This window comes from Tuber melanosporum (assembly GCF_000151645.1).
Source record: "Tuber melanosporum whole genome shotgun sequence assembly, scaffold_236, strain Mel28".
Lineage (NCBI taxonomy): Eukaryota > Fungi > Ascomycota > Pezizomycetes > Pezizales > Tuberaceae > Tuber > Tuber melanosporum.
Genome location: NW_003298904.1, coordinates 9,403 through 20,834, shown reverse-complemented (window position 1 = coordinate 20,834; position 11,432 = coordinate 9,403). Strand labels below are relative to the sequence as shown.

Here is an 11,432-nt window from a genome sequence, read left to right as displayed (position 1 = left end):
AGCGGGGTTCGACACACTTGTTCTGGATACTCTGGATTTATTATGAGTGTGCCGCCTACTCCGTACTCCGTAGAAAGAAGGGTAAATTAAGAGAGTGATACCAACACCCTACCCATCTGCTATCATACTTGTCCATAGCGGGGATTGTTCCTTTTAGGTAGTATCAGAGTTACTATTGTATCATTTCATACCATGGCGCCTTCAAGCCTAAGTTATGCCGCTAAAAGAAATAAAAAAAATACTTCATCCTGCCCCTACGAATAATTTAACGGGCGTACCATACCGCAGTTAGTCTCAATGTGGGGAGATTCGAGGATTGAGGAGCAAGATTTAGAATCGTAGGTATTCTGCAAGCATCACCGCCCTTTTTCATGGTTTGAGTGTTGTAACAGGGTACTGGTATTCTGCTTCATCTAGACATCATGGTCAAGGAAACTTACTCCCCCCAATAGCCTAGTGCTCTCCGTCCGCATTTATCTACTTACCTCCTCGTCCACCGCGGCCCCCTCCAACCGCCCCCGTTCACCCTCCTCCTATCGTATCATTGACTTCCCTTTCCCTTCCCCCCCCAACTACTGGCATCCATCACCGACACTATTCCAATACTCGAACCCCAACCAATTCTCTGAGCTTTCAAAAGAAACTTCCGCGTTGTGAACCACCCCGCTCTATACTGGAGACGGTTACAGCAGAGGTTCAGCACGTCCGCCACGGAACAGTGCCATCTACTATTATAGTCAGCAACTTCTTTACAGGCATCAGGAGTTCTCTGTGCTCTCGGGACTTTCCCTTGCGGCTCTACTACCCATTTTTCCCTCCCGTGTCGGCCTTCTTCCATTTCGCACCTCAACACCTCAACACTTCAGCGCCCCAGACTGCTCTGCCTGTCTGGGGTATTCTCGGATTCACTGTGTTTTGGATACTGGGTGTTGGGGCGAAATATAGGCCTGGATGGAGGGAAATGTCTCTGGTGGGGGTGGTGCTGGTGGTGGCCCGGCTTCGAGCAGTAGTAGCGACTTTGTATGTTGCCTCATGGTGTCTGTGTTCCTGGAGGCGAGCTCTAATGGTTATTTCGTTATGCGTTCTCTAGGTCCGAAAACTCTATAAGTATGTGCTAATCCTGCGATTGCGGAAATATATGGAGTGTAATAACTTTATAAACTATAGAATGTTGGAAGACCCTACGCATCGGCAGACGGTTCGATGGAGCGATGCTGGTGATAGTTTTATAGTTGTAGATGTATGAGACCACTTGCCCTACCCCGCAAAGGAATCCCCTTTCGATCCCTCATGATTAACTGGATGGGTAGACCAACGAGTTCACCAGAAACATACTACCGAATCATTTCAAGCACAGCAATTTTGCGAGTTTTGTCAGACAGCTAAATAAGTGCGCTCCTTAAATTTAAGGCCGGACCTCTCTTCCCAACTAATGTCACGATAGGTATGATTTTCACAAGATTCGGAGCAATGAGGAAAGTGGAGGCAATTCTTATGGGCACCAGGTTCTGTCTCACGCAATTCCAATGCAAGATGAGCGCGTTCTAACCGGGATGGGGTATCAAGACATGGGAATTTAAACATCCAGATTTTCAATTGAACAACATAGACAACCTTGATAACATCAAAAGGAAGGCACCTGCCCCACGGAAACAAGTACAGCAGAGCGAGGACGGCGGTGTGCAACAGATAGAGGAATTAAACAGCCAAGTACAGGATCTATCAAAAGTCAACCAGGAGATGACCAACCAAGTTCAACGCTTAGCCAGCGACAATCATGCTGTTATTCAGGAATTGAATACAATGCAGCATGTGCTTCAACAGCATGAGGAACGGGTTAGGGTACAAGAGAAGGTGATAAATAACATCATGGTGTATCTACAGAAGCTGGACGATGAGATAAAGGAGATGAGACCAGTTGGCGGTATTCCTTCTCAACAACTACACGATAATGAGGGGAGGCCTTCGGCTCCTGTCTCTCCAGAGAACTCTGTCACTGGACCAGCTGCGAGTGCCCCAGGTTCTCGAGAGCATCTATCAACCCCTCTACAACGGGCTCAGATGCTTCTTGATAACCATCCCGATATCCTAGATGCCAACCCTACTATGGGGCGATTTAGAGGCCTTTCTCAATCGGGGCCTTCTGACTACAACGAATTTGGAGCTGTGAACCGCCTCTCACAGAATGGCCAACGACAGGCAGCACTGTCCAACGGCGTATCTACCATTCCAGAGGATGGAGGTGCCACATTTGCAATCGGCCCGGGAACCACAATGGTAGAGCCTTTCTCTAACGGGAATCTTGGATATTCCATTCAGCCTCCACAACATGAGAATGCAAACCTAGGCATACGCGGAAGGCCAGCTCCTAGCCGGAAACGAAGTACCCCATTCGTTCCTCCAAATTGGCAAACCCCGCCCAGAGTGTTACTCGTTGAGGATGATCCAACTTGTGCGCGAATTGGATCTAAATTTCTTCAGACAGCGGAGTGCAGCGTTGACATGGCAGTGAGATCCCCCCTCCTATATTCTAGACGGGCTTGAGTAACAGTTGAATCGTGCTGTGCAATACTTTCATTCTGCGGCCTTCCCCCCATGAATCGCCCCCTTGTTACTTTGTTTTTCTGTCCTCACTGGATGAGCACTTACCTGCGTTTATGGCCTCTCTATGTCCTTAACGATGGCTAACCTTTTTGTTAGAGCAATGGATTAATAGCTGTCAATAAGCTCAATAGTGGGAAATATGACCTTGTTCTCATGGATATAGTTATGCCGCAGCTCGATGGTGTCTCGGCAGCCTCCCTGGTCAGACAGTTTGACAGCACGACCCCGATTATAGCAATGACATCAAATATTCGCCGAGACGATATTAATATGTATTTCAATCATGGTGAGACATTTTACCTATGCAAGTCGGTAGCAGGGTTAAATCGAATACCTTTTAGGGATGAACGATGTATTACCTAAACCCTTCACCAAAGAAGGGCTTCTCAACATGCTCGAAAAATACCTCTCGCACCTCAAGGCCAACGAAGGGCAAATACCTACACAATTGAATTTTAATGAGCACGACAATAGGATTATTGTGGAACAAGGCAATATTATGGCCAAAAGCGGACTTAAATATTCCCAGTCGCCTTCAAAGTCACCCCAGAACGCGGTATTGTATGGGCGCCCGCCTTCTGATGCAGTCGAGGATCCGATCGGAGAAACACCCTCAGTTGTTGAAGATACCGCTTATGCGAATCTCATACCGGGTTACTTGGGTGACAGTACTGCACCTCGCACAACCGGCACCTTTCCCTCTCCTGGGGCCCTCGCTCATGGAATCCGACGAGGTGCTTCAGAGATGGATGGTAGCCAGCAACAGCTCATGGGTCTCGATGCTAAAAAGACACGCTATTAGGTTTTTGTTAGCAAGTCGAGCCATTAGGTTCCCCCACCCCCTATAGTCTCTCGTTATCCCGGAAGGTTCTTTGGAGTCACGGACACGGCTATCTTGTTTAGGTGATCACAACCATCTCTAGCTATTTCCCCCTACCTCCGTTGGGATGTCGATACGAGTTCGGGGTGATTTTATTGTTCCCACTTGTGTCTTCAACTGGGAGCGGTTATCACGCACTAGATGGCAATGTTTTTTTTCCCCTCTGGAACCATGGCGTTTACTTTGGTTTTAATTTATTCGATTTTAATTTATTCGGTGGCCGTTTCTTGTACTCCTCGCCCAGGTTCTACTCATCCAAGTGTTTCTATGACTTATTCACTCCTCAATCTCAGTGGCCAGCAGTTCGCGGTTGCGCATAGTTTATCGGTTTCCACTTATCCTCGTCTTTATCTCTTTTTCACTTCGTTGGCTCCATCTCTTTCTCCCCTTCCTATCACTTTTTCTTTTGTAAACTTATAAGTTGGGTATCTACCCTTGTGGGGTTTGGGAGTTTCTGCTGGCTGAATACTGGATGATGGGATCACCAGGGCAGAAGAGCCCCTTCCGAGCCTTAGAGGGAGAAAGGTGCAAACGGCCTGGCTCTTGGGATTTGGCTAGATTGTAAAAGCATGCTAATGCGTAACGTACCGCACTAGAGTAAGGCTGCGCCCAGTAATCATCAGATAATAACATTGTGGAATTGGCGTTCAGCAATGATACGAGTACAAGGACAGCCACCCTTGTTGTAAAAGTTGGTTATGATAGATAGCGCACTACCGGTATGCTCCGGTCCCAAGACTGAGTTGGGGCATATGGCGGGGGAGGATTGAAGGATTGGCACGGGGGATTTTAAGCGCGGGGAATGGGGAGTGAATACCTACTCAAGTAGATACGGGTACTCGTAGACTACCGTGGAGAATAACATTTCAAGTATTTCAGCTCGTAGCTCACTGCCAACACAAGCACGTCCCGCACTCTACAGGTATGATAAAGCAAAACGTCTTGCATGCTTTCGGCGAATTTCTCGGCAATGGGAAACCTAGTCAATCACTGAAGAGAGTCATAAAATTTCTGGGAGTCATCGGATAGTACCGGTACTCATTGCAAGTACGATACAGTATAAATTTATCACACTCATTCAAAACTCGAAACGGTTCGCTACTCTTGTGGACCCAGTAAATCTGGAACCCTCAAAAGAGTAACATGAAGCCACCCGCTGAGTCACTTCAAATGGGTGTAGCATTGGCAGTGGCAGTGGCTGTGCTGACTACGGAAGAAGGAGAACCACTCTGACGAGTTACCTTACAGCTTCCTTGTGCTCTTCTGCCCTCTTACCTCTTTGCTTACTTACTGCACCGAGACCCTTGCAGCCTCCTCTCTCTTCCACCTCTGCTTCCTCTCCCTCCTCTTCCTTTTTGTTGTCTGTCGGCTCTTCCAACTTACTTTGCTTGGTCTCTCCTGTCGAGATAAGAATCATTCTCCTGCTGTACTTCACCCTGAACTCTTCGGCGTGTTAACTCTTCGTCCTTTTCGACTCCTGGATACCCTCGCCTTGTTGTCTTTTGACCCTTCGTAACCTGTTCATTTGGCACGACTTATACCCCTCCTTTCGTCTCGCTTTATTCTACTTCTCTTTACCCTTTACCCTAATCCTCTGCTACTCTACCTCTTGTGTTTTCCGCAGCCATAAAACGGTGTCGTTGTTTGGTCTAATTTCCAAGCAACGAGCCTTAACACAACTGGTCACAACGGTTGCCTCTACCAAAAAACGAAAGGCTGCGGATCAGGTCGAGGCCGACACCAATCCGGCCCCCAAAAAATTAGCACCGGTCGCTCCATCTGTAACTTCAGCAACCACCACAATGTCGAGCGACGACGAATTTATGTCGGACCAGTTGTCAGATGATCAGTACGAGGATGATGATTATAGCTTGGGTGAGCTTGGTAGGTCATAGTGGACTCAACTCCTCTCCATTTTTCCTTGTAGTTGCTGACACGTTTTTTTGAAGAGGAAGACGATGACCGCTACTTAGATGACGTTAAGGACGAGAAGCCATCAAAAAAGGCCTATGAAGTCGATTACAAGGTTCATTCTGATGAGCAAATTCGTGCCGCCCAGCAGATACAGATTGAAGAGGTTTCTAGCATTCTGGGTCTCCCAGGGGAGCAGTGTGCGATATTACTGCGTTTTTTCAAGTGGCAAAAGGATCGACTGATTGAAAAGTATATGGATACTCCAGATGAGGTCCTGGAAGATGCTGGGTTAGGACCGGGATACGAAGCCCCAGCCGTGCTTGAGAAGTTGAAGGGATTTAGCTGCGAGATCTGTTGTGATGATGAGCGTGGTCTGGAAACATATGCCATGAAGTGTGGCCACCGTTACTGCGCAGATTGCTATCGGCAGTATATCGAGTCGAAAATAAAAGACGAAGGAGAAGCAAGCCGGATAGAGTGCCCTTCAGAGGGTTGTTCTAGAATTGTGGGATCGAAGACGATTGATCTTCTTGTCCCCTCTGAGATTAACCATAGGTAAGCTCTTGTGAATACGCGATTGCGTATGACAACCTCGCTTACACTCGGTTTTAGATACAGGGAACTACTTAACCGGACTTATGTCGACGACAAGCCGAATCTGCGATGGTGCCCTGCCCCGAACTGTGAATATGTAGTGGATTGCGCGATAAGGCCGACACAACTACACTCGATCGTTCCAACTGTCCAATGCAGTTGTAGCCACCAGTTTTGTTTCGGGTGTGGTTATGCGGACCATCTTCCCTGCCCGTGCCTCCTTGTCAAAAAATGGTTGAAAAAATGTGAGGATGATTCGGAGACTGCCAATTGGATATCTGCGAACACAAAGGAATGTCCGAAATGCGTTTCTACAATAGAGAAGAATGGAGGTTGCAATCATATGACTTGGTAAGATACCAGAATTTTCTTCAGTGTTCGAGTTTGCCTAATCCAGTTGCTTAGTCGAAAATGCAAGCATGAGTTTTGCTGGGTTTGCATGGGACCATGGCAGGAACATGGAACCAGTTGGTATAATTGTAACCGGTTTGAGGAGAAGAGTGGGTCTGAGGCTAGGGACCAACAAGCAAAATCTCGAGCGTCATTGGAACGATATCTTCACGTATGTCTTGGGTTTGGCGTATCCTATAAGGCATGGACTAACATCTCCGTTCTAGTATTACAACAGATACGATAATCATGACCACTCAGCGAAGTTGGATAAGGATCTTTATGTTAAGACCGAGAAAAAGATGACGACCCTACAATCATCCTCTGGCCTGTCGTGGATTGAAGTTCAATACCTCGAGGCCGCCTCCAAAGTTCTTCAACAGTGCCGCCAAACTCTCAAATGGACATATGCGTTTGCGTTTTATCTGGAGCGGAACAATCTTACATACATCTTTGAGGATAATCAAAAAGATTTAGAAATGGCAGTCGAGACATTGAGTTCACTTTTTGAGATGCCAACTGATCAACTTGCCAACGCCAAAAAAGAGATGATGGATAGAACCGCGTATGTTAATAGTCGGCGTATAATACTCTTGGAAGACACAGCGAAGGTGCTCGCGGAAGAGAAGTAAGTTCCCCCTTGCGCTAGTTCTCAAGTGACGGTTGATCCGCAGGCTGACAATGTTAATTTATAGTTGGAAATTTACGGTTGATTTGAAGCAGTAAGCCTGCGGTAGATATCAAACTCCTAGTTACTTGAGTAGAGCTTGTTTCTTATTCTGCTTTCTGTTGTATTTCGGTCTGGTGGGGTTTATCAGGGGTTGGCAGGTGGACATTTCCTTACCGCAATAGGCTCGTCAAGCAATCATATGTGGAAAGTAACATCTTTTAATCTTCTCGCTTGGTATTCCTTCTCTTGGACCGGTATTGTGTTTTAATCCTCTAGCCGAGCGAGGATATGGGTCCTACTTGGTACGGTAAAGCCCATATTTTGAATTTGTTTGATGGTGGAATCTTTTCATTTCTTCTGATTGAGCATGGAAATGGGATCTACATTGGGGCACAGGAATGGAACTGGTGAACATGGAAGGCGAAGGAGGGATTATTATACACTTTTTGCTTTTGATTTTTTGCGCCCTCGGTTTTGTGGTTTGTTGCCCTTCATTGGTTCCTTTCACTTTTCTTTTTCTCACTCCCTTTCTCATTCCCAATCCTTTTCCCTCTGCGGTCACCTTTCGCATATTTATCTCGCGCCGTTGATCAAGCTATGTGCTGTCGCTTTCTTTTCCTCTCTTTTTTTTTCTTCTTTCCATTTCCGTTCTTTCCCTTCTCGTTTTCGACGGGTCTAGGTCGCTCATGGTGTGGTAGAGTTTCTTCCAATAGGGAGAAAAAGTTGAGATGTTTTGCTTAGATTGCAGAGTGAAGTGGCCAGAGTTGAAACTCGCTAAAGTCACCCGCATGCGGGTAATTAGGCTACGATATCCTGATGTTTTTGTTTATGATACCGTAGAGAGCTGTCTCAAATCTGTACTTATTAGTAATCCGCGGAATGTTTGGGCTCTGTGCTCAACCAGAGCGTTCTACTTTTCTTAGAATTCCTCTCAATGGGACGGCGTACTATACCACGATGTAGGGTGGTTTGGAGTGTTGTAGAGATATGAGTAGGATAGCATGTGGAATGGTGTACCGTACTCGTACATAGCACAAGGATTTTGAGGTCAATCTCTTGTGGCATAATTAAATTCCGCAAGTTTCATTGCCAGTTCAACTTCCGTGCCATGGTTGTTAATGAGGTATGATACGAGTAGTTTTACTCCGATTGAATCGTGACCAAAATAAACTTATACAGACCACCGTACCTATGATAGCAGCCTGCCCTCAAATCATAGTACCTAACCACCCCAACTATGGAACCTTGTTGCTTGTTCATGCCCTATGTTCCACGTTCGCTCGTCCGCTTGCTCCCAAGGCTCTGTCCTGGTTCAAAAGCTTCACTTTCGCCCCCTCCTCGCTGCTTATCACACGACCCACCACGCCCCTCGCCTCACCATCTCAACTCCCTTCCCGCCCTACACTTGTTGCCACAAGAATGTACCCCTCCAACAGTCGCCCAGGAGGCTATGGCACCAATGGAACCTACGAGATCACACCCATGAAGCCCAGCGAGCATTCTCCAACTTGGCTAGGGAAATGGAGCGTCCAAGACAGACCATTACCCGAAAAAACAGCTATCAAAGCCATCCATGTCTACGACTTCGATAACACGCGTAAATAATACGTCCTTCCATAAACTAAAACGATGGTTGCTGACTGGTGTTCGACTCGCGTCACAGTTTTCAAGTCACCGCTTCCTAATGCGAAGATCTGGCACGCTAGTACACTTGGGCAGCTGATGAATCGGGATATCTTTAAAAACGGAGGTTTGATTATCCCGACAAATCCCAGATTTTTTTTCTTCTTGCATGGTGTTGATCGGATTATGCAGGTTGGTGGCATGATTCGCGAATCCTTGCAGCTACTGGTGAAGGCATCGAGGTCGAGGAACCACGGAGTTGGGAAGGCTGGTGGAATGAACGGGTCGTGACTTTAGTCGAGCTCTCCATGCAACAAAAGGATGCGCTCACGATTCTTCTCACTGGGCGTTCCGTGGCGGAGTTTGTGCCCCTTATCAAGCGGATGGTTGCCAGCAAAAAACTCAATTTCGACATAATCGCGCTGAAGCCTGAGAGAGGGCCTGGTGGAGAGAACATCAAGAATACCATGCATTTCAAGTGCATGTTCTTGAATGATCTCCTCAACACCTATATCCATACCGATGAGGTCAAGGTTTATGAGGACCGCGAAAGACACGTGAGGGCGTTTGAATCATTTCTTAAGGATTACATTCGAATCAATTGTCACAATAATAATCCAAGAATTGGTCCGACAGCGGATGTTATTCATATCGCTGAGGAATCTGTAAGTCACCCCCTCACAGACACCGGCGACATACCCTAATTTCGTTTTCGCAAATGTAGACGCTTCTTGACCCAGTCACTGAGGTTAGGGAAGCTCTGAAGATGGTTGAGGATCATAACCATGTTGCCCCAGGGGGCACTGGGCGCTTGGTCATCAACAAGACGGTCAGTTACACCGGTAAGACTACACTGAAGATCTGCCCATTAAGTGGTTCCTCGGGTAACCAACACTTGGGCTCGCAGGTTACCTTTTAGCACCCGCAACGACCTCTCGTTTACTCAACACCCTGAATATCCCGGGACTTGCGCGGAATCATAAGGACATAAGACTTAATGGTACTGGGATCCTGATATCTCCTCGCGCCGCCGATAACCGTGTCTTGACCAATGCTGGCCCCTTGGGAACGACAGTTGACTTTTTGGTGACTGGATGGGGTCACTTTGAGAATAAAGTTTGGGCAGCATTGGCACAGCCCGTGGATCCAAACTACAAGGTTTATAGTGGTGAGTATACGCCGCACCTTTGTCGGGATTGTATCTGACTTATTCAAAGTATTGGATAGTCATCGCCCGGTAATTATACTTGCGATCCGTCGCGACGGGAAACCTAGTGATGCTCAGAAAATCACAACCTGGCAGCAGGTTCCGACTGGTAACTTTGTCGTTAGAACGATGATCGCTGAGAAAGCCTATCTTCGCGTCGAAGGCGAGAGCTACCAGTCAGAGGGTAAGTTAGGCAGTTCATATTTATTGAGCGAAGTTCCAGCGTGTTTCACCCACCCGGCTACTCACTAACACCCGGCAGAAAAGCCTTCGCTCCACCCATCCCGTCGTGGAAATTTTCAAGGTCGCTACGTTTCCTATGACCGGTTCAACCCAAACCGTGGCCGCGGTGGCAGAGGTCGCGGGCGCAGTCACGGTCCGGGCATTGCTGGGAGAAGAGGAGCCAACGCAGAGAACAGACAGGAAGTCCATGCGGTAGACAGGAATGGCGGATATCATGCTTACGAACGCCACCAGCAAGGCACTAGGCCCGTAGAACCCCAGGATATGCAGTTCATGAGCGAGATGTATGAATAGTGGTGCGTTTGTTTGTGTTTTAGTCTTTCAACAGGCTTGGTGGGGAGGTTGGTCACGGTTGGCTGGAGTTCTGTGCTGTAATGTACTCCAGTTTACACCTTGGATTTGCGGCGTTTGCGACTAGCTGGTACCGCTTGATGCTGTTGGTTTATCCATTGACAATGAGCTGTATGGTAAAACGATGTCAAGTGAAATAAAAGCAGACGTGTGGGTATGGCGGCAGGGAGTTACCGGATAGAACAACATTTCCGATATCCTTGGGGAATTTCATTGTCCTTGGACATTCCTTTGAAGGCCTTTAATAGGTTAAAATTTTATGGTTAGGAGTGTATCTGAGTTGATGTTGCAGCAATGATCGATGGGTTGGGAATGGTGATGGGTATTATGGAACGGATGGCTGGTCTAGGATGCCCCAAAGAGATGGCTGGTTAATGGAGGTTTGGTTGGAACTGATACCGGGGTGGAATGTATCCACCGGGGTCATAACCACGCGACCGGGGCCAGGTAGCTGGCGTTGCAACATATGTACCTAAACACTAGATCATATAAGTAATTCTGCACCTTTACGATCAGTGATAGTGCTGGTAAAGAGATGAAATTAATACGGCGTATACCATCCATCTGCCTCAATCACAGCTTTAATCCTCCCAGGCATACTCCTAGCCAAACTATCAAAGAAATCAGAGTCCAATAGCTCCCAACAATGCTCAACCGCGTCTGATATCTGCATCCTCAATGCCCACCCCTAATTCTTAGAATCAAGAATATTAGGATACATTTTTTCAAAAAGAGACTTTACTCTTGCCCAAGCACATTCTATTGGATTCAGATCAGGAGAATATGATGGCCATTTGACCAGCTTAATTCTCCTACCTGAAATCCCGCAATGCTCTACTTGCATCTACGAATTGTTCACAACTGTACCATGATGAATTCCAGCACTATTCTGAACAAAATAAATAGTAGAGCCATAAGGAAATTGCCAAATAATATCTGGCAACCATCTCCTAAGT

At 47.0% G+C, this 11,432-nt stretch overlaps 4 protein-coding genes; all 4 read left to right on the top strand.

Moving 5' to 3' along the window:
* The first annotated feature begins 385 nt into the window (after nucleotides 1-385).
* Nucleotides 386-4,204, top strand: GSTUM_00000949001 (uncharacterized protein). XM_002838191.2 has 8 exons: nucleotides 386-1,020; nucleotides 1,091-1,107; nucleotides 1,168-1,240; nucleotides 1,311-1,390; nucleotides 1,445-1,505; nucleotides 1,567-2,508; nucleotides 2,701-2,890; nucleotides 2,946-4,204. Exons 3-8 carry the CDS (start codon nucleotides 1,169-1,171, stop codon nucleotides 3,404-3,406), a joined length of 1,806 nt encoding a protein of 601 aa, XP_002838237.1. The 5' UTR covers nucleotides 386-1,020; nucleotides 1,091-1,107; nucleotide 1,168; the 3' UTR covers nucleotides 3,407-4,204.
* Nucleotides 4,205-4,837: 633 nt separating this feature from the next.
* On the top strand, nucleotides 4,838-7,287 carry GSTUM_00000948001 (uncharacterized protein). XM_002838190.2 has 6 exons: nucleotides 4,838-5,368; nucleotides 5,434-5,953; nucleotides 6,011-6,343; nucleotides 6,398-6,554; nucleotides 6,610-7,010; nucleotides 7,078-7,287. Exons 1-6 carry the CDS (start codon nucleotides 5,287-5,289, stop codon nucleotides 7,106-7,108), a joined length of 1,524 nt encoding a protein of 507 aa, XP_002838236.1. The 5' UTR covers nucleotides 4,838-5,286; the 3' UTR covers nucleotides 7,109-7,287.
* A 71-nt stretch (nucleotides 7,288-7,358) lies between these two features.
* On the top strand, nucleotides 7,359-7,969 carry GSTUM_00000947001 (uncharacterized protein). XM_002838189.2 has 1 exon: nucleotides 7,359-7,969. The coding sequence occupies exon 1, from the start codon at nucleotides 7,420-7,422 to the stop codon at nucleotides 7,729-7,731; it is 312 nt and encodes a 103-aa protein (XP_002838235.1). The 5' UTR covers nucleotides 7,359-7,419; the 3' UTR covers nucleotides 7,732-7,969.
* Nucleotides 7,970-8,391: 422 nt separating this feature from the next.
* On the top strand, nucleotides 8,392-10,979 carry GSTUM_00000946001 (uncharacterized protein). XM_002838188.2 has 7 exons: nucleotides 8,392-8,649; nucleotides 8,716-8,802; nucleotides 8,868-9,340; nucleotides 9,400-9,517; nucleotides 9,583-9,847; nucleotides 9,903-10,066; nucleotides 10,145-10,979. The coding sequence occupies exons 1-7, from the start codon at nucleotides 8,472-8,474 to the stop codon at nucleotides 10,417-10,419; spliced, it is 1,560 nt and encodes a 519-aa protein (XP_002838234.1). The 5' UTR covers nucleotides 8,392-8,471; the 3' UTR covers nucleotides 10,420-10,979.
* Nucleotides 10,980-11,432: the final 453 nt, after the last annotated feature.